At 43.7% G+C, this 26,619-nt stretch overlaps 1 protein-coding gene across 1 annotated transcript in view; it reads right to left on the bottom strand.

The window, feature by feature from the left end:
• Window positions 1–26,619, bottom strand: part of ADAMTSL1 (ADAMTS like 1) — a 372,341-nt gene that overhangs the window by 327,036 nt on the left and 18,686 nt on the right. Inside the window, exon 2 of the mRNA XM_084832134.1 lies at window positions 3,715–3,842. Coding sequence (XP_084688260.1) covers window positions 3,715–3,842 — 128 coding nt within the window. The remainder of the gene's footprint in view (window positions 1–3,714; window positions 3,843–26,619) is intronic.

The following is a 26,619-nucleotide window of genomic DNA, read 5'->3' as shown; positions in this document are numbered from 1 at the left end:
TGGGAAGATTTACTCCAGCATTGGAGAAGGAAAGTGCACATCCTCTTAAAAAAAGAGAGAGAGAGAAAGAATGGTGGCAGCATTCCCACAGAGTTATTTTGTAATGCCTGTCCATAGATTGTGAGAGACACTGTCATCTTTCAACTCTGCTCTTTCAAGCTGTAGAGTGGAGAACCTACTTGCAAGTAAATCTATTTGGGAAGCAAAGACCCCAACATGCTGTTTAAAGTGGAAGGGCGGAATGTCTGCCCATTAGTAAGTGTACTAGTGAGTAAATGCCCCAGCCTGCCAGGGCTGCGTTTCCACAACAATGGAAGGTTGAAGCAAACAGAGGAATACCAGATTTTTCATGGAATTGGCATGGCTCTGCACAGGGCTCCACTAACAAGTTCCTCACACCATTATAAGTCGCTGACGGAAACATACGTCTGCATGGAGTGGGAGGATTGGAAGTGAACATCATCAGATTGGCAAGGGCTGCTCAACCAATCAGAGAGGCTTTCCCCCCAGACTCTCCCCCACTTTCTCCTGACCCCTGAAGATCCGGGTAGGCGATGATGCAAAGGATTGAAACTGGCATTAATTACTCCCGAAAAGCCTTGAACCAAACATCAGAGACATGCAGTTTTTGAAATAGCGCTTCACGGCCATTAGGGGAGTTAGTCTGCCTCTTTTCCTCTTAATCCTCACTACTGCAAAAAAAAAAAATGCATTAGTAGGAACCCTTGAATAAATACACTATCGTGCGATAGCGCAAATGCGTGATAGTGCAATTTTGGGAACAAGCCTCACTGAGCACAACGGGAGTTAGTGAGACTCCTGAACTAATGTGCTATTGCACGATAGCGCAAATACGTTTTAGTGCTATTTCATGACAGAGTGATAGCAAAATACCGAGATAGGAAGTATGTGTACTGATGGCAAAAATACACAATACTGTTGTAATGAGATAGTGAGGTGGGGTAGACATGCTGCTGGAGAACTGAGGCTTTTGTCGCTGTGGTGTGATAGCGATGCCTTCTAAATGAGCAACTGAGGATTCAGCAGTAACTACCTCTAGCTAGGGATGCTGGAGAAATTCGAGATGGACTAAAATGAGCTCGGATTTCTAAGAATCCGACCTGCAGAATCTGCTGCGGAGCGCCCCCCTCAGGCTGTGCGAAGTCCGTGGACTTTCAGATGATTCTTTTACTTTCCTGAAATTTATGTATATATATTTGTAGGAAAATACACAAGTTTCTGCTGAGGAAACATTGAATGGAATCAGGGACAATACGCGAAATGTTACGTTCTAAGGTAAATTGTGTAAATACATAAATACTTACGTAATTATTTGCATATTTTTCTGCATGATGAAAAAAAATATTCACATCCGTCTGTGCACGGACAATGGATCAAAAAGCGCCTGACAATCCACGAAACACAGATGGAGAGGATTTTACACAGTCCGTACATCCCTACCTCTAGCTGTAGAACTGTGATCTGGCTGGGAACTTCAATATGTACACTTCACTCCACACAGCTCTTTTGGTAGTGTAAACCTTAGCCCCTGCTAGAGTAATGACTTTAAATGTCCAGCATCGACACAGTTGGTGGCTGGTGAATGGGGAGTGTTTACTTCTGGTTCACGATGTAGTGCTAAAGTGCTGTTTTGTTTTAATCCTTTACTTAAAAAAAAAAAAAAAGAACTCTGGTGGCCAGCGGGGAAATGGTGGAAACATCAGGGAAATGCAGGCAGGGAAAACACCATGGAAACACCCTTTGACTGGGGTCATGGTGAAAGGCACACCCCTGGGCAGGGCTAGCATGCCCGAGGTCAATGCAGGGATTGGGGCACACAGCAACTATACTGGGGAGAATCCGACTTGAGGAAAAGAATCAGACTTGAGGGAAAAAAATCAGACTTTAAGCAGTCTCGGGAAATCCGGTTTTTCTGCGATAAGCTCTGGGGTGACTGCTGAATGGCCACGATGTCATGTATCCCTAACAACCTCCAAACGCAGCCAGTTCGGAGTAAATCACTTGTGGAAATAGGCCCCTGTTCAAGTGGGACATTTATCCTTTGTTCCTCTTCTTAGTCATTATTCTTGTGCTGCCCTTAGTCCATTATTCTTTGAGCATGAGCACTGCAGAAAAGCAGCACAGGAACAAAGAGGGGCAATGGCAGACAAACGAAGAAAAAGAAATGAAATGTAACAAATTCAGCCTCTCGTGAGGCAGCTCCCCAGCTAAGTACCTGGACCAAGGGAGAGTCAAGAGAAACTCAGTAGCTGGCCTCAGGTTCATGCAATTACCCCCAAATCCAGCCTCCCTGAATATTTCTTGTTATATCCTAAGGTCTACAGATGAGGTCCTGTTCTGTTCACCTCCGCTGTGGGAAGCACTGATGTTTGCTATAAGATCAGGAGTGGCTTCTGTTATGGTTCTGGAATTTCCTCCCGAACAAAGCTCCCCTGGCTGGCTTCCATTTGATATTCAGATCTTCCTGTTTAAGGAGGACCTCTGAATTCTAAAGGGGTAATGAAACTGGTTTTAATTTATTGCGGCTTGCTTGGGCTGTTGATTTAAGGTATGGGTTTATATGGGAGGTGAAATTATTTTAAAATGGTTTTTATTATATTTGTGCTATTTGTCATAAACAACTTTGAGAGCCCAGTGGAGTCAGTTTGAGTGAGATTTTAAAATAAACAGAGAGCGTGAGAGCAAGCTACAGAGGTGCCCTTGGGCGCATATGCCCTGGCCTGCTACTCATAATGCACTAGATCTCCGAGGACCAAACTAGATATGACACTAAAGTTATCACTGAAATTTCCATTTGTGGGTATGTGGGGGTTTGTGTGTGTGTGTGTGTGTGTGTGTAGGGGGGTTAAGTTAATAGCCGATGCAAGGTGGATTTTCATTGGGACCACCACAGCACCCGAGGAAGGGGATTAACCTTTTCCTCTCCCACTACCTTCCTGACAAAAATGCCCCTGAAGATACTATTAACTCTAGATGGTAAGTTTCCACTGGTGCCAATGGGTGTTTCCCCAAAGGCTAATAGCAATTTCAAGGCATGGGGTGGATTTCAGTAAGGAAATAGTTAACTGAAGGTTAACTGTGGAAGCTTTGTGGGGGGGCGGGGGAGGAACTTCAAGTGATGAGTTTAGCATCCCATCTAGTTTAGCCCTGAATCTCCTTCATAAACTAATGGAATTCTGTAAAAGTAGGAGCTCAATATGTTATTGTAATTGTGTGTGCGTACCCACCTGTGTAAGTGTGTGCATGTGTGTAAACAGACACACACACACACACACACACAAATGTGGTTCTCTCTCCTGATTTTATATCTCCTACATGACTGAATGATTTAGGCTGAAAAACCTGGAAGTTTATCTCTAGTTCAGTACATGAGAGTGAAAAGGATTACCACTCTGAATGAGGGAGTCTATGAGTAGTTTCATTTTTCATTAGCTGGCAGCGTACCATTTAAACTTGGGTAAGAACCATACAGGAATCATTCGCTGCACTGCACGTTTTTACTACAGACATATTTTAGAATTGTGTGTCAGGCCATCAAACCTGCTTGACGGTTGCCTGAAGAGAAGACGGCCTTTCCCCTTCCCGTTCAAAATGTAAACACAGTTCAAGGCACCCACTGCTCTTTCTGTGGTGAGGTGGGGTTGGCAGGCTGCATTCTTGCACTGCAGACTCAAGAGAAGTTTAACTACTTACTTGCTGCTCAGGCAGCGTCTCAGGGAGTAAGAAGCACCCCCCCCACAAGTGCGGGAACATTCGCTCCACGAGCCCCAGGCATCCCAGAGGGTATCTCGGTCCTCCTCAGATCGAGCCGTTCGAGAACTCTAGAAGAGAAAGGAAGGTGGGAGGAGAGAAAAGGACACGTTGGCGACAGTCAAAACATTTTAGCAGTAACCCTCTAATTGCTCTTTCTCCATTTTCTCAGGACTAGTCCTACACAGCTTCCCCAAATCGAAAACTCTACACCAAGAAAGCAAGCTCTTGGAACAAAGCAACAGTTTATGAATCAATATAATTTACACAAATGTGTAGATATTTGATTTGTATCCTATACTTCATGCCTGCATTTTTGCAGAATTTGGAATATTTTGTTGAGAAGTGCTCCGAGGGAGGTTGACAAGTATAGCTGGAGACACAGGAGGGGAGTACAGACGGTGGTTTGTTCCTACTAACTGATATGGAAGCAATTTGCTCTAACTGCTTTAGTCTGAGTGACACCTTTGGTTACTAAGCGATGAGGGAAAGTTACTCTGCACAGCACATGCTGGAAGACACCCTGTCCTTAATTAATCAACAATTAATAATTTCTTATTATTTAAATCAATAATAAATTAATAGCACATAACGACAACCCATACTCTGGGTTGACATTATTTGTGAACTAGGCCAGTGACTGGCCCAAAGTCACCCAGTGAGCTTCATGGCCAATTGTGGACTTTGAGTCCCAGTCCCACACTCTAACCACTACAGCAGATACTATGGGATTGAGAGAGAGAGAGAGAGGACATCATTGTTAGCATATTTTCAAACATACATCAATATCCATGTGGACTAGAAATATTATTCATTTTCAATACCTAAAGCAGAGGAGTCCCTATTGTGTGCCTAATACCATATTTGTATAGGCATCCAACCCAACTGTAGAATCAGAGATATAAACAGCCTTGTGCTGTGCTTTCTACCAGCACAGTTTGCTGAGTGTCCCAGGTTCTCTGAATTTGCATGGCAAAAACAAATATAGGTAGAGGACAATATCTCTATTAACAAATGACAAAATAGGCATAAAAACTGGTAGTTGACTAGTGGATGGATGTAGACAATTGCTCCAAGATTTTATGTAGCTATCACTGAAACATGTCTACAACTAGTTTTTAATGTTGTGAATACACATAGCTAGGTATGGATGGACTCACAGAGGTCCACCTCTTGTGCCGCTCACTGGACTCCTGACATGCAGCGAGCCAACAGGCAGCCTGCAGGTGCCTGGCAAGCAGCCACCTGATCCCTCAGCAAGCCACCATTTTTCGTAAAAATGGCAGCTCATTCTTTTACGTAAAGGGCCTTTTACACAAATGACGGCCATAAAGTGGCCATTTACTCAAGATTACAGGAGTAAATGGTCCCTTTAATTAGTCTTGTGCTTATTTAAATGTTGATATGTTTTCAATTGACTGTAATTGAGTTAATGTTGTATTGTACGGTATAATAATTGTATTTCTTGGTTTTGTGAACTGTTTTGAATACAATGTATTGTGGTATACAAATAAATAGACAATGACTACTGTGATTGTGACTAACCTGACAGAGGAGCTGTGACAGTTTCTTGTCCTTCAGCTTTTTGTGGACCGGGGAAACAAATTTTCCCCTAACCTTTCTGCTGCACTACAGAAATTCAGACATAAAACCAAACCATGGGCAGAATCCAACAGAGTACTTACACCCCCGCCAATTTCTTTCTGTCCTGCCAGTTCCCTTCTGCAAGTGGTGGGTCCTGCCAATTCCACTGTGCGAGAAGGACCCACTTGCTTATGTGAGGAGATTTAGCACTTCATAGGGGAAGCCCCCAAACAGGTGGAAATTGTCATTTCCCTTGTGTGAGCTGACCAATCTGCCTCCTTCCAGAAACTAGCATTCCCACTTGTTTTGGGTTGCCCCAGAAGCACTAAATCGCCATTGCACAAGCGATGGGGGCCACTTGCACAACGGAATTGGAAGGGTTCAATGGGGGCATAAGCTCCCCATGGGATTCTACCCCATGGTTTGGCACTGTCCTTCCCCCACAAGCACAGCTTCAGTTTGTTATTTCTGGGTTCAATCAAACCATAGTTTGCTATTATACTTGCCCTCCAAACCAAGATTTCAAGCCAGCTTCATGAATAGCTTATCTGTCTTCTGGGATAGGGAAAAAATAACTGGGGAAAGTCCAGAGAAGTGATTGCTAGGCATTGTCCTGCTTCACCTTTCATTCCAGAGGTGGGCATTGGGCACCAGGCCAGAGTCTGAGCTTACTCGTTTTTCAGCCCTGTGAAGAGGCTTCTTCTGTCTAGCTGAGCACTGTCCTTGCTGGACTCTAAAGCAGGTGTGGGGAGCCTCTTTTGGCTCGAGGGCCAAATTCAATTTCAGAGAAGCTCTGGGGCTGCAGGTGGACAGGGCCAAAGGCAAAGATGGTGGGGAAAAATTACAAAAAGATATAGTAGGTTAAAGCTCTTACTGTCCATAACTAAGCCTTAGAAGAGGTATTTTAAACTTTAGAATGGGGAAAACACACACAAACACTGGGAACTGCCAAATAATCAGTGGTTGGGAGGAAAGGGTGTGGACCAGGGGAAGGGGGCTGGGCCCTCTGGGGAATCCCAGAGTGCTGGATTGGGACCTGAGGTTCCCACCCTTGCTCTAAAGAGTCATTCACGTGTAATTCGTCATTTTAAAATCTCAGTGTGAAGGCGAAAAGCCCCTATTACTGGAGACGAAGCAGAAGCAAATCTACAAAATATGTTGAATCACAAAAGTGGTGGACCTCAAGGATGCACCTAACAGAGATGGCTGAGGAAATATCAAAACTTTTTCTAAAGACAGTGAGCAACACCAGACACAGGCACCAGCTACTAGTACAGTAGTTACGGGATTCTCTGTGAGCTATAAATGGTGACAGTTTCTATTGGGATGTGGCAAAAGTGGAATGCAGAAATCATGTTATCTTGAAAGGGCTGTGTAAAAAAACCTTTGTCCTGATATCTGAAGCCTGGCAAAAGGCTTCAGTGTTGAATGCAGTTATTCACAAGCAGGGCAGGGGAAAGAAAACGTTGACTGCAGCCTGGGACTGTGAACAGTTTGCTATATATCTTTTCAGGAAAGCCTTTGAACTTATCACAGACCCAAATCCAAATCCTCAACATCTACCAACAGCTGGGCACGGTGCCTGGGGCCTGCTCTCTTTAAAGTTCTTTATCAAGTAGGACCTACCAATGTGGCTGTTGAGAGTCTTGAACATTACAGTTGACAGTTGTTTATACTGGGAATGAAAGAACCAAGGGTTTATTTATTAGTAATGCTGAGGGAATGTGCTAATACATGCCGCTGTGTTCTCCCCCCTTTTTTCTTTAATCTAATAATATATGGTAGTAATGCTGACAGTTACCTATACTGCCCAGCAGTGCTATTGCTGAGGTGAGGAGGCAATAGAGAAGGCAAAATCATGTGAATTAGTGCCCGACATATCACATCATTAGGAAAAACCAGCCACATAATTGGCTAAAGCCAATTTACGTTTGCTGTTCTGGCACGGTCGAATATTGGGGGTCAAAAAGTGCACTAGGCTAAGGTATCCATCTTGTGTTACCATAATGGCATTGGGGGCTGCTTCCCGCTCAACCATGGTAGTATTTGGATGCCTTGAAATGATTGTGTTAAGCTGATTAGTATCTGCAAACCTGGAAAAACATGCACACTGCCTTGGGAATGCTCTCCACAGAGAGGCTTGCCTGGTGTCTACATTTATGTCATTTCAACATCAGGCATTTTTTTTAATTAAAATTCCCAGGCATGTATGTAAACTTTTAAAAAAATTAGTTAGAGGTAGGTTTTTTTTTAATCTGTGCTGTGCTTTTTTGAGTTTTTATTGTTGGATTTGCTGTGGCTGAATATTGTTGTTGATGATGTCCTTTCTTTTTACAGCACTGTATTTTTACTCTAGCTGTACGCCACCTTGGGAACACTGTGGTATTAAAGATGCAGGGTATAAATATAGTAGCAAGTAAACAAAGCAAACGAACAATTGTCCTTGAAGAAATTATCCCAAGTGTGTGAGACCCAAGTTGTAATAATAAAACATTGAATTGCATGTTTAGGACTTTCCACTGTTGAGCTACGGTTTTTTGATGATACTCTCACATTATTTCATTGTAATTAACCTAGACTGCAATCCTATGGATGTTTAGTAAAAAAATAAAAAATAAAAAAAATCCTACAACTCCCAGCATTCCCCAGACAGATCACAGCATGGCTGCCTGGGGAATGCTAGGAGTTGGAGGACTTTTTTCTGACTAAACATGCATAGGATTGCACCCTTATTGATGCATTCTTCTTTCCCTATTTTATTTTACAGAACAGTCTTAAGTATGGAGTGGTGGTAGGGATATTGGAGAAATCCATTTGCGGGGTGGAGTTCAATGGGTTTTCCTACACTCGGCACCCTGGACTTCATTTTGATTCCCGCTGTGGTGCCTGACTCAATCTGCAGCGAGTCGGGCCAGTTCATGGATTTGCTGGGAATTTTGCCCATTCTTGTGTGTATGTGTGGGGGGATGGGTTCTGCAATTTATGCAAATTTCTGGGTAATGTGTGCAAATCACAGCCCAATTTGCATAATTTGCACAAACTCAGGCATAATTTGCACAAATTGTTCAGAAATTTGTGCAAATTGCTGAACCTTCAAAAAAGAATGCGCAAAAAAGTTCCCGGAGTTAGGGAAACAGCCCACAGCTCGGCTCACAGACACAACGTGAGTTGTACATGCCACAGAACTCCTTCGAGCCAAAAAAGACCAGATTTCCCAGAGATGGACATCCCGGTGGGGAGAAATCTGTGTGGTGGCGCCATCTCCACATTGAGAGCCCTATTGGTTCACAGCAGCTAAGGCCAGTTTTTCACCAGTCTCTTTGCCCTTTCTTTGTCCTTTTAGAAAAAAATGGTGTAGTTTTGCTTCACTTTGGGTTAAATGGAAATGGTATATTGATATGCTACTAAGAACAGAAAACATCTGAACACTAAAGTTAGCATTTGAATTTACAGCACAGGTTTTGTTTCTTCTTCTTATGTATCATTTCCTTTTAATCAAATTACGGTACAAAATCAATGTCAGAAAATGAGGCACTCTGGAGACGGCGTTGTGGCTGCTAAAAAAAACAGAACAAGCCCAACTTGTCTTATTTCCTGCAGCCACACCAAAGGCAGTTCTGTGATTTTAAAGGAAGGGTTGAGTGGCGAGGGTCAGGTGCAGGGCTGACGTGTGGGATTCACAAAACCGGTGTCCACTGACCTGTTGCTCCTTGACATTTTCAAAGTGACATACTGGCAGCATTCCTGGAGCTGCTACTCATCAACCTTAAAGGCAGGAGGCTCCTTTTTAAAACCAGGGGATATATTTTCAAAGCTAAGTATTTAGATATATAGTCAAAGAAATGAGAACACAGAGCTAGATTTATCTGCTCTTAAAGATCAGCAGCCAGCTCTGTCCTCAGTACATCTTGTGGTTACTGTTCCAATATAAATGTAACATGTTCACCCTTTGTCTGTCTGCTGTGCTCCAGGCTTTTAAACAAGGGCTACACCAATCCACAAAGACTAGGAGTGTCAATAACTGCTCTGCTTGAGATGAACAAGTTCTGACATTTTGGGTGTCTGACTGCTGGGAGTAAACAACAGGAAATTGTGCATCATTGCAGTACTAGTGAGTTGCCTGCCAAATGGTGGGAATGTTTGAGATCTGCAACATGATTCAATTTGCTAGGGTGTCAGGAGGACTGGTTCCAATGTCTGCCAATGTCACAACGGCCAGCCACCCTTAATTCTGCATGGAGACAGCCTTTTCCTTGCTGCCGATCCCAGAGGAATGGGAGCATTTGGGGGTCTTTTCTCCCCAGCCATGTCCATGATAGCATTTCTCCTGCCTACATCAGTAAGGTGGTTCAGAAAGATGTGCACATGCACAGACAACCTTGATCTTTATTATAGAAGACGTCGGCCAGTTCCTCAAAAGGCTTGCAGGCCCACTAGCTTGCCATAGTGGACATCAAACAAGGGCTTAAACAATCATTACTTTGATAGATGACACTTTCTCTCTCCACATGAGAGGCGTCATCACATTATGGTTTGCACTAGAAGCTGGGCTAAGTAAGGATGCAATCTTATGCATGTTTAGACCGAAAAAGGTCCTACAATTCCCAACGTTCCCCAGCCAGCATGGCTGGCTGAGAAATTCCCCCCCCCCCCCGCCCAAGGTCTCCAAGTAAGCACTATAGTGATAACATGTTTCAGCCAGGAGCAAGTCAAGATGCCCGAAAGCTAATGGGATTCTTTCTTGGGGACCCACTGCTTGTGTGTGCCTTGTGATCTCATAACAAAGCTCACCAGCAGTACAAGTGGACCATTAAACTATAGTCAGTTGAGCTCTGGTCTTGCTGGCCCAGACATGTGATCCAGTAGCTAAGTGGTAATGTACACTTTTTCCAAATCATTTTGCACTAACTGCAATACTGGAGATCAGACAGAGGGATATATGGAAGAGGGGCGCTGCTAACATTTAATCTTGCCTTACATTCAAGAAGCATTACATGAATTGGGCCAGAAGAGGCTCTAGAGCACTTCTGAAATTCCACTGTAATAGATAATAGGTAGAATTGAAAAATCTGCTTATTCAAGTAGAAGACACTCCCATTCAGTGCATAGTTTAAATTCCCAAGCTGCATCCCCTCTTGCCCCATGACAAACCTCTCCAGGGGTTCAGGGGATCTTCCAGAATGTTGTACGATGTGGTACAGGGAGCTGCAGCAGGGGTGGAGGGGATTCCACTTGCAAAATCATATCTTTGGATCCACACCAACATAGTTAAGCCAATTCATTCTTCATTTAAGAAGATATATAAGTGACTAGACCAGCTGAGTGACAGTTGGCTCAATCATGTGCAGCATCTCCACGTGGCATAATTTTTAAGGAGAGTGGATGTGTATTCTGTATACATCTGCCTCCCACAATCCACCTGTGTTGGTGGTGACCCCATCTCACAATTACCTTCTACAGGATCCTGCCCAAGTTTACTGCAGGTGGAAGCAACTCAGGGACCAATGTGGAATGTGTCGTTTGCTTGGTATGAGTCCCTTTGTGATTGTGTGCTAACCTCTCCTCTCCCCACCCCGCAAACCTCTTCCTTATGGAAATGTATGGTTATCCAATTTCCTGCGTTTCCAGTTCCAAATGAACCAAACCATGAGAGTAGCAAATTGCTCTCTAAGCCACAGAGAGCCACATGGCGCATCATAACAAAATACTGTGACCAGATTAAAAGAAATAGTGCAGGGCTATTGGTGCAGAACATGGAAGCTCTTAAAGGCCGTACTGCTTTAAACACTAAGAACAGAGGAGATAAATGTTTCCCATGAAAGACATGGAGTGAACTTAACTGTTCCGCTCCCTCTCCTTTAAACTGATAATGCTCTGCCAAACAGTTCTGCTTTGAGGACAGAACCAGCCTGCACTGGAAAGCTACTGTAGGTTGCTGTACTTCCATGGAGAGTGAAATTGCATCTGAAACAGATGTAGAAGCTTCTCCTCCTCCCCCTTCACCCATGCCAAAGTGGCTTTCTAAAGATCCGTTTCTAATTTAAATGGTTAACAGAATCTCATTTTAACCACTGTAACATGCAGTATTTCATGATTTGGCTTTGATCCAGCAGTGGGGGGTGGGGGGAACCCCTACACTGAATTAATATATTCGAGCGCAAGAGTATCTGATCAGTCCAGTGCATGTATTATTATGCTCATTAGACACACTAAATTCAATTCTTTCTTATCTTTATTAAAACACCACACCACTTAATTCTGAATCAACCCCATAATTGCTGGGATAAAGGCAGTAATTAAAAGGAAGGTAAGTGATCAAATTTTGACCATAGCCAATCCCAACAGCTGCAAAAGATTGGCTCGGCTGCACAGTGCATTTACAGATATGCTCCATCCTCCAGATGCAATCTCATTAGCATTTACATGTCAGACAAGGATAGTTGAATACCAGCTTTCTGTTATTATTTCAGTGGCTTGCTCACCAGATCATGCTTTCTTAAATCTCAAATATGGGGGGAGGGGAGCGCCTGCACATGCGTGTGATGCATTTGGGCTTATCTATGAAGATGTTTGCAAATCATGTAAGAAACCTAAAGCACAGTCCCGGTAATAAGCTGAGACTGAAGAGCAATTAAACAGGGGTCACAAGGTGAAGCCACAATCACTGAGCGCTCTTACCTCATCACAAATTCCAAGGATTAGAGCAACTAGACTGGGACGAAGAGTCCAAATTTCCCCAAATAAATTTTCACACCCACCAAGAAAAGAGCCATGTGCCTGCTATTTGCATTCCAAAACTCATTATAAGACCTATGTGTTCCCCCAAACCATGTGATCTCCAGCTGGAGCAGTCTCTACGTTTCCTTTTAACAAGTGGAATAAACATAATTCAATTCAACTCAGGCCATGTTTAATGTTAAGAGAAAGGAAAGTGATTTTCCCTCCCTTTCTGAACTGACTAGCAATGCCTTAAAGGCCATTTAAAAGTTTAGAGGAAAAATGTATTTGTTTACTCGAAGTCTGAAGACTGCCTTTATATATAAACAGCCAACCTGTCTAATCCAGTTTTGCCACTTTTCTAAGCTGTTTTTGTTTACTGCTGTATTAACACTTGAGGATTTAATGTAGTATAAACATTTTAGAAGAGAAAATTTTTAAAAGCTTCAAGAAACAACATACAAATTCCCCTTGGACAATTACTGTGGAAAGCAGATCTTAAGAAAGTGAATTCATATTTGAAATGTTTCTTGTCTGGTACTCCAGATCAAGCAAGAGCATCAAGCATGATCAGACAACAAAGCTGTGCCCAAAACAAAGGGGGAGAGGCAAAATGCCCTCTCTGCGCAAATGAGCAATTGCCAATTAATGAGCACATAAGACATCATTCAATTAATTACATTTAGGGCACAATCCTATGCATGTTTAGACAGAAAAAGTCCTACAACTCCCAGCATTGCCCAGCCAGCACAGTGCCTTTAAATGTGCAACTCCCATCATTCTCAGCCAGATGGCCATTGGCTTTGGAAGTCAGGGCTGACCATGCTGGCTGGGAATGCTGGGAGTTGCAGTCTAACACATCTGGAGAGCACCAGGTTGGGGAAGGTTGGTATGGCCTGTTTCTATCCCATAGGCTTTGCCAATAAGTAGAATAAAATTAAACAATAAGCCGCATTTTAAAATCTGCCAGCTTAGCCCTGAACTCCAAAGCCGAGCTCAAAAGAGGGCCTTCCTCTTACAATGCTTCTGAAGTATACTCAGACTTTGAGTTTGGTGTGTTGTGTTCCGAAGACTGGAGTTCCTTCACTGTGGGTCTGAGGCAGCCGCAACTATGGGGCAGAACTCTTCTGTTTTTACTCTTTTTGTGGAAGACAAATGGAATTATCAAGAGGGTGATAGAAGAAATAGAAGAAAAATGAGGGATGATCAGGAGCTAAGATGTTAATGGCTTTATCAGTAAAAACAACAAGCAGTAACTTACCCCTTACCACCTGCCCTCCCCAGAAGACAATAGGGAGCCACTGCACACTCTAAGGCACTACCATGCTATGACCTTGACATCCGACCTCCTATAAGGAGTTGAGCAGCTACATTATACACCAGGTTAACCTTCTGAATAATTTCCAAGGGCAACCCCATGTAGATCTTTCACATTAATCTATCCACATGACAATGAAGGCACATTTGATGATCAGCAGTCATATATCCAGAGGGAAAACGGTTGTAACTTTCTTTTTTTTACTGTAGGGATTTGGAGAAAGGCAAGCTATGACTCTGAGTGACCACAGCAGGTCGAATCCAATCAGAGATAGGATCTCCAGCACATGCACATACCACCACCACCACCACTACAGTCTGCAAGTCATTATTACTTTAGTTGGCCCACTTATGTCCATTCCCTACCATGGCAGAAGCCAAGTGCACACTGAGACTGCAAGACTAGAGTCATAAGTCAAAGACAAGTGATTTCATACCTGTACACAATCTCATCCAGTACAGACAGGTAAAACACTGAAAGGGAGGGTAACTGGATGGACCTCTACAGAGCGCCGCAGAGAAGGCCCTGGATAAATGATGAAAGCTTCCAGTCAGCACCCCAGGACTTCTGTGCTAGGAATGAGTAGGAATACTTGAGGCACTCCTATGAATACCTGGGTCCTACCATAACTTCAGAAACACCATATGAACAACTTCTAAAAGGGCAAAGAAAGCTTCAAACTGAACAATGTCTCAAGCTTCAAACACCTCTCGAAAACACATTTGTTAATTCAGGCTTTGCCTGACTTAAAAATCGATCATTACACTGCTCTGTTTTATTGCCTTTGCTGTTATGCTTTAAAGTATTTATTGTTTTATATTGTTTTTATATTGTATTGTATGTGTTTCTATGAAAACTGCTTGGAGATCCTGGGATGTCAAGTGGCATAGAAGCAGCATAAACAAACAAACAAATAAATAACAGTGTCCATCAATCTCAAGGCTGAAATAATCAGCCCAAGCCATAGCATCACTTGTGCATTCAAAGATCAAAACAAAGGTACAGAAATCTGATGTTTCATATGAGTGGAGGGCACTCAATAGCCTTTCCAAATAAGAAGGGGGTGGGTGTTGAGGCATACGTACCCATATCTTGAGCAGGGAAGTCATTTTGAGCAGAATAACAGCTGGCAAGGGAAATGTTAAAGGTACTTCCCCCCTGCCCGCCCCCAGACACATACACTACTGCTCCTTGCTTAAGATATGCTAAAATTGGCTCAAATCTCCTGGGTCTGCTTTTCATTAAAAAGAAGAAGAATTCATGAGAAACTTGCATGCATTTGCATGCAATGTCTAGTTTGGTTCTAAGACAACATGCTAGCTACCTGTGAATGGCACTTTCAGGTTAGAGTTCAAGCCATCGATGGAGCAGGTATCACAGTCAATGGAAATATACGACCAAGAATTCAGGATTTCAGTTGCTTCCAAAATTCTCTAACCGGCCCCCTGCCCCCCCCCCGGACGGGACTTACCTTCGGCAAATGTCCCTCTTGGCAGCGGGTCCCGGCGGCGGTTTGTCCCGGGCGGGGGCGGCGGCCGGTCTCCCGACCAGCTGCCGCCACCGCCATTGCAAAAAAAAAAAAACTAAAGTAAAAAAACCCAACAACACCCATGATAGGCCACGTAACGATTTATGTAGCCTATCATGGCTGACTTTGGAAATCTAGCCGTGATAGGCTATGTAAATTGTCACGTAGCCTATCACGGGGGCTTTTTTTTTTTTACTTTTTGTTTCATGGCTGGGGAGACGGGGCGCTTCTCCCCGGCCTGAATTTCGGCCGGGCGAGGCGGGGCGCCTCCCCCCCCAGCCTGAATTTCGGCCGGGCGAGGCAGGGCGCCTCCCCCCCCAGCCTGAATTTCGGCCGGGCGAGGCGGGGCGCCTCCCCCCCAGCCTGAATTTCGGCCGGGCGAGGCGGGGCGCTTCCCCCCCCTCGCCTGAACTTCGGGGGGAGAAGCGAAGCGCCTCCCCGCCACCGCGAAGCCGAACTGCGAAAAGGTAAGTGACTTTCGTACATCCCTAGCCAGGGCCAAAAATCAGTTAAGTGCTCAAATACTTCTAAAACCTATATTGACTCAAGCACCTTGACAGTGTGGTGTAGTGGCTAGAGTGTTGGACTAGGACTGGGGAGATCTGGAGTCTAGTCCCCGCTCTGCCATGATACTCACTGGGTGATTTTGGGTCAGTTACTGACTCTCAGCCTAATCTACCCTCACAGGGTTGTTATGAGGATAAAATGGAGAGGAGGAGGAGGATTGTATAAGCTGCCTTGGGCTTCCTGGATGAAAGGCAGGATATACATATAACAAAATAAATAAAACCTAACTATGAAAAAGTCATAATTTCCTATAAATGGATTACCTGTTCTGGACAAGTAAAAAAAGAAAGAAACGAAATCCATTCAGATTCCTGCCACATGTTTCTGCGGCTAGTTATTACTTGGAAAACACCCTGGGTTGACATGAAGGCCATGAAATCTTGAGCCAGTCCAGAAGATCTTTATCCATTCACTTTGTTCACACAGTGGGCCATTCAGATGTAACAGTGGTGTTTAGTGACGATTCATGGGTTAACTCACGAATTGTGGGGATGCGCACCATGCAAAAGCCACTTCCGTTACTGTGATGTCCAGACCCGGGCACTTGGGGTTGTTCATGGGTTAAACAACCCCAAGTTAACTCAAGAACAAACCATGCCACCAAACACTGTCAATTAATTAATTATTTTAAAAAACAATGGGTTTAGATCTCACTATTTATTTATTTATTTATTTTAATCCTTCTCTCTGTGCACACATATACACACACAACACACTCACTTAGATGTTCACCTCTTTCATCTGATGTGATGGGCTGTGGTCCATGAAAGCTAATGTCACAATCTATGAATCTTGAAGATGCCATCAAAATCTTTTGTTTGTCTGTTTGGTTTCTGCTTCAACAAACCAACACAGCTTCTACCCTGCTGGAATGTATTTCCAGATGGTGGGTTGAGGTTCCCATTTGGATCAAATAGCTTTTGGGTAACCAGGGAATGGGTAACTAAGCTGCCGGCCTGGAGTGTACAGCAAATGAAGCACAATATTTCCATTCTGATAAGGGATGGGTCTCAAAGGAAAATAGCATTCTAAAAGTTTGTTTCTTTGATAAGACTTTTCAGGAGCACTGCTCCCCCCTCCCGCTTTGTTAAATATACATTAACCTGGATATAGAGATAGAATCATAGAATATTAGGGTTGGAAGGGGCCTATAAAACCATCGAGTCCAACCCCCTGCTCAATGCAGGAATCCAAGTCAGAGCATCCCTGACAGATGGCTGTCCAGCTTCATCTTGAATGCCTCCAGTGTGGGAGAAACCACTAGCTCCTTAGGTAATTGGTTCCATTGTCATATTGCTCTAAGAGTCAGGAAGTTTTTCCTGATGTTCAGCTGGAATCTGGCTTCCTGTAACTTGAGCCCATGATTCCATGGCCTGCTCCCTGGGATGATCGAGAAGAGATCCTGGATCTTCCTCTCTGTGACAACCTTTCAAGTACTTGAAGAGCGCTATCATATCTCCCCTCAGTCTTCTCTTCTCAAGGCTAAACATGTCCAGTACTGATAAGGATAAAGAGGATGATGTTGGACTTCCAACTCCCATCAACCCCAGCCTGTATGGCTTATAGTCAAGGATGATGGGAGTTGTAGTTCAACAACATCTGGAGGCCCACAGTTTCCCCACCCTTGATTTAAAAGAATCAAATGATGGTATTTATCAAGCAGGACAGCTTTTTTTTTTTTTTTAATAAAAAGCTAATTAATAAGTCAAAACTAGATTTTCACATCGATATAATGAATTTAAGATGATGTTGATGACGACGACGACAATGATATAAAGCCAGCAATACTAAATGAATGCTGTACTAGAATGAATTATTCTATTTCTGTAGTTCAATTTCAGGTTTGCATGGTCCCAATATTCAAATAAACAGGCATGAATAGGGAATCACAGATATTATTTTTCACTTAATTCAGTACATACGTAGCTTCACTCAAGTAACCTCCCGCCACAAGCAATACAGCTGTAAGTCACAATGGCTTTTCCAAACTACTTGGAATCCCTCCTGTCATTATACTGTATTTCAGTTCCCTAATACACACTTAACCTTTGCTTGACCCTATTAATACCACTAGATATAGCTGCATTTAGAGCAAAAGGGCAGATAGAATCTATCTGTCAAAAAAACCCCAACCTGTCAATATGATGAAGAATATGTACATTTTACATGGCAAATAACAAATTAGGTGTCCTTATGTAGAAAACATATATAGTCAACGGGCAAGGGGCAGGATAATATCGGAGATCCCATTACTAGTCCCTAGAGCCTTGCTAAAAACATTTGTCTGGCAAATGAATCAGGCTGAGAGTTGTTGGTGTGTGTTTTTTCTAAGTCTTATGCTGTCCTAGAAAATAAATGTTTTGGACAGTAGTGCTCTGACTACTGCATCTCTCTGCAACACCACAAAACACGATGTTCTTAATCTGGGCTTGCAAACAGGCAGAACAGAACACAACCCATTTTCAGATATTAATTCCCATGCGGAATGAATGCAAGGGAACACACTCTCCCCCCATCTTTATATGTTCATTTGAATGTCTGAACAGAACCCTCACATGTATAGTAAATACACTGACCTTATTCAGAGATAACACTAAACTATAGTTTAGCATTGCATGCATGAGCCTGCTTCCCCTTCCCTTTCCAGCACAGCTGCAAGGAGCTTTTAACTAAGCAGAGTTTGTTGCTATGTCTGAACCAGGAACTGCAGTTAGTTTTATCTATAGTTTATCCCATGGGTGGCCTTCCAGACATTTTAGCCTACAACTCCCATCATGCCTCACCATTGGCTACACTGGCCAAGGCTGTTGGAAGTTGTAGGCCAACACATTTGGAGGGTGACAGGGTGCCCACCCTTGGTTTATCCATACAAGCCAGAATCGTAAACTACACTTGGAAGTTGGGAGGTCTGGAGAAATCAAGGTTAAAACTAACTACAGTTTGTCCTGGTTCACTTCAGACACATGACAAACTGCAGTTAGCTGAAAATGGAAGCACATGTTTCCAGTCTCCTCTTTGCAGCTGCACCATGGATGGAAGGGGAGAGGGAGTGCACAACCCTGAAACTCATTCATTTAGCACTAAATCCCAGTTTAATATTCCCTCCAAATACAGCCATTACCTCTGTTCAGGCATTCAAATAGGTAGAACGGTGTGAAGTTTTCTGACCCCCAAATGCAGTCATTCTTCATGGGGAATGAACACGTGAAACAGGCTACAATGTATTATAACTGGGATAAAAATCAGTATGGTGTCCAAATATCTCTTAAACATACGTATACTGATGAAAGAACCTACCTGCTTTCTTACAACCCCCAGCCTAAATGTTTAATTGCTGGTACATATGAAATAGGTAAAAAAAAAATCCAACAACAACAAAGGCTATATCCTTACAGTAGCAAGGTATATTGATAGAGGAGCAAAAGCCATGATAGGTATTTTCAATAGTTTATTCACAAAACAATTGTTCTATGCATTTTGAGGAAAGCTCTTCAACGGGGACAGAATCTATGCATTCTCATTTTTATGTATGTATGTATGTATGTATTTCATTTCTATACCACCCAATAGCTGACGCTCTCTGGGCAGTTCACAAAAATTAAAATCAAGGAGCACACAATAAAACAATATAAAATATATAAAACATTAAAACCACAGTATAACAATACAACCAGACTAAACCCAGAATAAAACCTAGCAGCAGTGTGGTAATTTAAAATACAGATTTAAAACAGCAAAGCTAAAAGTCTAGAAAGCTAAAATGCCTGGGAAAATAAAAAGGTCTTCACCTGGCGCCGGAAAGAATACAATGTAGGTGCCAGGCGAACCTCACTAGGGAGCTCATTCCACAGCCAGGGTGCCACAGCAGAAAAAGCCCTCCTCCTAGTAGCCACCTGCCTCACTTCCTTTGGCAGGGGCTCATGCAGAAGGGCGCTGAGGATGATCTTACGGTCCAGGCAGGCACATATGGGAGAAGGCAATCCTTGGATTCTCATGTGGAATTAGACTCTAATTATTAGAGGTTTCTCATTCGAAGCGGTTTGTGGCATCCAAATAATAATACACAAATAAAAATCACACCATCCAATTCCCTTACAATGTCCAAATCCACATTTTCCTATTCTTCTTCTTCCTTTGGGTTTAAAAGGCTATTAACCCATTTATCATGAAGGCATAAACAGCGCACTGATGTGGAGTCTATGGGCTTCACCACACAAGGCTAAAATCCCTCATCCTTACTGGGGCTTTCTGGATTCTTTGCAGGATTAAGATCGGCTCCTTTTACACAGGCTGACATGGGCTGTTTTTATTTCTTGGGAAGTTCTATATGTTTCATTTTACAGCCACTAGATGACGCTGCTGTTATAGTACCATTATGGAAGTACGCCCAGCAAGTAAAGCACTTCACAGAGCTTGCTAGAGAAAAATTGGACTTTCCCCGCACTTTACAAAGGCGGGATAAAGATCATAAACCGCAGGAGGGGCCCTGGAGGCTGATGACATCATGTAAAGGACCCGCAAACTTCTGTGAGTAATCAATCTTGATCGCATGATATAAGCCCCGAGTGGAGAAGCCCTAACACACTTGCTGCCCATTTTGGTTAGGAAATAAAAATCATCTGGTTCTTGTTCAGGGATCTGATGAACAGCTAGAGATAATACACAAGGAAGTTGTTTCCTAAATGTATCCCCTACTACTATAAAGAAGAAGGCTGTTTGCAAAACACAACTCCATGAAGAGATATGAATACATGGAAGGAGTTTCCAAATTTTCCTCTATACTTGTACTATCTCTCTTTAAGATATTTATCCCTGAAGAGCATGAAATGACCACCATTGCATGGTCACTGCTTAAAAATGTCCCACATTTTGCTACACAGCTTTCTTGCATACCATGCAAGGTGACCATGGATTAGAGCTCAGCTAATATTTGCTTGGAAATATCTGCTTGTTGACAGAGGGTAACACTAGAAGGACCAGTTGTACAACTACTGGTACATGGTTGGTACATGAAATGTAACACTGAAGATGCTTTCCAAACATTTATATAAATCAATATAAATCTGCAGTATTATGTTCAGATGAATAAAGCATTCAGAACTGTAGCACAAAGCTTTCACACTCCAAAGGCCAAACTAACATATACGGGTACCGAGTTTTGATCATATTGCTTTGTGCTACAGACTCAGACTTACTGATACTTTAGGAATGCAGGCTGAGAACAAGCCCTCAAAATGGGCAGAACTCAGAAAACTCCCCCCACCCCACCTTGCCTTTTCTGCTGTAAAAGTTACCTGGGGTCTTCAACAGGGATTCTGGTAGTAATGCACAGGGGTCTTGCACCTTGGGCCGCTGAGGCAGACAGCAATGATGGAACTGCTCACCTGAGCTCAGCTATACTGCAGCACCATCACACCAAGTGGTAGGAGAATGCTGCTGCTACTACCTGCCAGCAGGGATCATGGACTCAGTAGGGTCCCAGGTAGCTCTACTGAGCTTCTGACTCTGGCCCATCATCTCCTCAGTTTGAGCAACTTTTCCTTCACATTGAAGCTAAGCTGCTCAGACTAACTCCCTGCTGGCCTAGCTGTTGAACTGCCTGCCTCCTTTCAGGCCACCAGCCCTGACATGCATCCAGCATCCAATAGGCTCTGGCAACCACAAGGTGTAACCCCTGGCCTGAAGGAGAGGATTAACATGAACTAGTCCAGCTGGTGTTATTTCACCGATCACAGTGTCACAACAGCTGAACCCTTCCTTGACAAGCAGCTATTAAGAAACCCAAGAACATTTTTAGACCAGACGTTGGCAGCTCTAACCAAACCCCACCTGCCAGCTCCCAACACATATCCTGCTCTATACTTCCTGACAAGCTGCTTGAAGAACATCCTTTTACAGTCTCATAACCCTTTCAAAGCTCAGAGTTAATCTGACAGCAGCAACTACAGCAGCAAAGAACAAGGTGATTGACATTATGAAGGGGCATTTGGTTGACTCGTCAGTTCACATTTCCAGTATTCATATCCCTGAGGTAATACTGTACTGATGTGTAAATTGGCTGTGACAAAAATGCATGTCACAAGTCTCCACAGAGAATATATTCTGAGATAACATCAACATACCAGTGCAAATAACGGTAAGTTGCTGTTCTGCAAAATATATTAGTGGTCTCATTCCAGGTCTAGTTGGGATATGCCCATTTTTGCACACAAAATAAGGAAGAAGGAGAAGAATTACCTCACCTGGCAACCATTTATTGGCTGCCCAAGAAGTAGAAATGCCAAATTTAGCCATGGCACTATACAGGATAGACTCCTGCAAATTGTTGGTAATGGGCAATTAAGTGATTTTCCAAACACAGTCAGAGCACTTCAGGTTATTAAAGTCACCAAATATGCTACTATCATGACAAATGACTGTATACGTTCAAGGACATGTATATTTTGGGGTAAATGCACGTTTGCTAGAAATTGAACACCAGTTATATTGTCCACATTCCCATGAAGGCAGCGGAGGCTGGTGGCTCTGATTTTGGTGGGGCTGTGCGTCGATTCTGGGTTTCAGTCAGAACAGCCAGAACTCTAAAGGAGCTATCCAAAGTGCTGAACCATGTCCCCAAAATGGGTTCCAAACTTTGGATAGCTCCTTTAGAGTTCTAGCTGGTTCTGACTGAAACCCAGAATAAATTCACAGCCCCACTGAAATTGGAGCCACCAGCCTCCACTGCATGAAAGTGTGGGGTGTAAGAAATGTGCACAAATTGACAGCATGAACAGGTGATTTTGCACATTGCCTACTCAGGTCTCCATGTAATGGAGAATGTGCACAAATAGATAAAGTCAATTAGATAACACATACAATGGCCCGTCAACGCATGTTTTCTCTGTGTAGGGGTCTTATGCATATTGCTTGGACAATGCATGAAAATGATATTGACATTCTGAATATTAACCAGACACTGTGCAGACTGTCTCTGATCAATTCATATAATAAATGCACAACACACCAACACCAGTTTTACTACCCATATTGACTCAGCAATGTGTGCAGTCAGTATGTGCACATTCTCCATGACACCATGCGAAAGTTCACAACTCCTGAAGTTTATGTATATTCGCAGTTAACTCACATTAACTATAACATATGCACCCACCACAGAATCTGTTCCTGACGCTTCAAGAGCTAAAGCAGACTATGAAGGTGAGAATTTAACTTGCCCAGAAAGATCTGTAGATTTTTGAATTTTTAGAAGGCTTTTAGAGCAATTAGCTCCATGTGACAGGACTTCACAGTCCACAGGAATGGTTATTCGTAGCAGTGGTTGATTCTTCCTCTCCTGCCCATAAAATGCAAGAGTCACCTTCCAGGCAGGCAGCTGCTTAGGAAAATGCTTTTTGCTACATGGTGCATACCCACAAGAATACCGTTGATTCCAAAACAGCTCAAAACATGGTGACGCACGTTCTGTCTATATGAAAAGATTTGCATGTGGGTTCTTGGTTTTCCACAATGGGGGGAAACAGTTATGGCAACTAGCTAACAGTAACTAGAAGCCACAGTAGCTTGCTCATCTGGCGAGTCTAATTTTCTGATGACCAACACTTTTCCGTCTGAGGGACAGAGCTAGGTTGGGATTCCACCACTATAATTCCCAGCAATTGCTGGAGTTGGCAAATAATGATGATTCACCCTGTCCTGTAATCCTTCAGTTTTTCTAGAACCATGATGCATGGGTGTTTCTCCAGAACCATGAGGCTGAAGAGCAGCTGTAACAGTCTCCTCAATCTTTCTCTAAATACTGACTGTTCTTTCAGAAGAAGCCAAGCATCTAGGGCAAAGTTTCTAATGGGAACCTGACATATCAAGCCTTTTCCGGTCCTGGCAAGTCCACACACTTCCCCAATTGTTCCTGTGAGAGAAAGGAGTTTGTGCTCTGTTTATCACATCTGTTCAAATAAGACAGCACACAGATCACCATAATGCCTTTCTCAACTCTGCAGATGGCAAAATAACTTCAAGGGTGCACCTCAGTGGAGGTTTACATAGGGAAAAAGTCCTCCAACTCCCAGGGGTGCTGGGAGTTGTAGAACTTTTTTTCTGTCTAAATCTGCATAGGATTGTACCCTAAATTCATTATTGGCAGGCATCTAGCATGAATGAGAGCACCCCTTTAAAGGTGATCAGGTAGAGCTAGGGATGCACAGATTTTGTTAGATTTGCTCCATCTCTCTTTTGCAGATCACCAGATGTCTTTCATTCCATTGTCCCCTCACTGACAGAATCAAATATTTTTAAGGGATATATGAGAATTTTGTTCCACTTGTGCAAGTGCACACTAGGGCTAATGTGCAGTTGCACAAATCCCCCCCCCCAAAGTAAAAAACCAGTCTGCCAGTCCACAGAATATGTGTGACTCAGAAAAACCCGGTTCTCTGCTGAACCTGCAGGCTAGATTCATAGAAATCCAAACTCATTTGAATCCATTGTGGACTTCGTTCTCTGACATCCCTAGGTAGAGCTCAGTTGACAAAGTTATTCCTGTTAGATTTTTGCCTCATGAGGTTCTCCTTTGTATAAATGCACAGGGATCTACTGAAGTTAGATTCCATTCAGTACAGTTTTATAATGTGGCGTCCACTACATCAGCACCTAACCCAACACACCTAATTTTGTTAAGATCACAAGAGCATCCTGTGACTCTGTCCCTGGAGAAACACAGCCAAAGGTGGGGCCGATCTACATTGCGCCCACCATCGCAATGAATTTGGTGTCCTGTCGGGTTAAACGCTCTCGCATTAAAACGTGATTATCCACACTCACCCATTTTCCCTGTTGCGGTGCTTCATTGAATGCACGAGCTCAGTTCACACTGGAGCGCTGTGCTGTTTTCCTGCTCTTAAAGACGGAGGCTCTCATTGGAGGAACAGAAACTCTTCTTGTTTCTGCTGATTCCACGCCCACCATGCTCACAGCTCTCGACGGCCCCATGTCATCTTCCGGCTACTGATCGCATAGCTTCCTCAGCACTCAATGTTTCCTCACCAACAACCAAAAGGCTGGATGTGCATGCGCTTGTCTGATCTCAGAAGCTAAGCAGAGTCAGCACTGGTCAGCAGTTGGATGGGCGACTGCCTGGGAATCAGGCTTCCTGCACTGAGCAGGGGGTTGTTCTATCCCTTCAAATGAGACTAAGTTTTACCTCCTCCTATCCCCCGCTCTGGATGTTTTTTTTAAAGATTAAGGCGTTATCCTTGCAGAATTGGGGCTTCTCCGCAATGTGTTTTTTTTTCTAATTCAGGCATGATCTTCGAAGATTCGAATATCCACCTGATGACTTTTAAACTAGCTTAACAATGCAAGCCAAGACATATCTACTCAGAAGTATGTCCCACTGAGCAATGATCATAAGGATTGCAGCCTTAGCTGCTTTTTTTATGCTAGCATATCTGTAAATATCCCCGTCTTCATGTAATTGGAAGTGGCAGGGATAGTCTAGCTGCTGAGGGCTAGACTTGGTGGGACAGCTTCTTAAAAAAAAAATGTTTGCAGGAGGAATGTGCTTGAGCATTTGAAAGATGAGCAAACAGACTTCAAAGAGTGTGTGTGGAGGGGGGTGGGGACTAAGAAAAATCATTTCCAGAGAAGGGTAGCTGTGTTAGTCTTTTGCAGCAAAGACAAAAAAGTGCCTTGCAGCCCATTATGCCATAATAAACTCTGAAGTCTTTAAGGTGCCACAGGATTCTTTGGTGTTTAAGAATTATCAGTGAAAGAAAGAATACAAATTGGAAGGGTTTTCAAAATGGCGCATGCAGACACAGGGAGCATTTGTGACATAGCTCACAGTTAGGCATGGTGGAGAATTCCGCCACGGATCTCGGTGAGGCCGAATGCCAGCGCATTCGGCCCCCCGAAATCCATGGCGGAATGAAGCCCCCTGCCCCCCCACCCCACGAAATGGGCCCGGAACAGAGCACCTACCTGCTGCCGTCCGCACTGCATTGCGAATGGCGGCTGCATCTGTGGCCGCCGTTCGCTTCTTCCATATAGCCGTTATAGGCTACGTAAATACTTACGTAGCGTATCACAGCTAACGCAGGGACGCCATTTGCATCCCTGTGGAAGCTGTGATAGGCTACATAAGTATTTACATAGCCTATCATGGCAAAACTAAGGGAACGCAAATGGCGGCAGCTATGGCGGCTGCCATTTGTGTTCCCTTTTTTCCCCACTGTGATAGGCTAGGTAAATATTTACGTAGCCTATCAGAGCTAAAAAAGGGAACGCAAATGGCGGCCGCCATAGCCGTCGCCATTTGCGTTCCCTTTTTTTTTTTTTGCCATGATAGGCTACGTAAATATTTACATAGCCTATCACGGCTAAAGCGGGAACGCAAATGGCGTAGGGGATGCCATTTGCGTCCCTGCTTTAGCCGTGATAGGCTACGTAAATTTTTACATAGCCTATCACGGGCCGGCGTAGGGACGCAAATGGCGTCCCCTACACAGGATGCCATTTGCGTCCACACCAGCCAGGCAGCAGCTGGAGGCCCTGCTGCGGGTTGGCGCAGCCGGCGTTTCCGCGGCCTGGCTGAGGAGCGGAGCCAGCCGGGCAGGATTCTGGGGGGAGGAACGGATCGCCCCCCCATTGAGGATTCCAGGGGAGGAACGGATCGTCTCCCCCCATGTCGAGGATTCCGGGGGGAGGAACGGATTGCCTCCCCCCACCTGTGGAACCCGGCGGAGCCAGGTAAGTGGGGTTTCGTACACCCCTGAAAGCCCAGAGGTATCATCCAGTGGATGTCTGCGACAATCACAAATCCCCCCAGGAAAATACCTGCAATAGCTGCGCCTCCTGATGCAAGTATACCAGTTTATTAGCAACTTGGGTTAGTAGTCTGAATGATAGTAAAGAGTGACTCCCCCAAAATGGAAATAGAATAGAGTGCTGTTTCAGTGAAGACTGGGTCATCCCACTGAATAAATCACGGCTCACTTTGCACTGCATTTTGAATGAGGGGGGAAAGAGTGGACCAAGAAGGCACCAAAGGCTGAATTATGAGGTGGGTATGGCCACACCCAGTAAGCCATTTATTTACACATACATACATACATACATACATACATAAGACTTCCAG

The sequence above is a fragment of the Heloderma suspectum genome, chromosome 2 (genome assembly GCF_057233095.1).
Source record: "Heloderma suspectum isolate Gila_16-S chromosome 2, 16-S_ref, whole genome shotgun sequence".
NCBI lineage: Eukaryota > Metazoa > Chordata > Lepidosauria > Squamata > Helodermatidae > Heloderma > Heloderma suspectum.
Note: the sequence above shows the minus strand (reverse complement) of the source record. Positions and strands in the feature narration are given on the sequence as shown.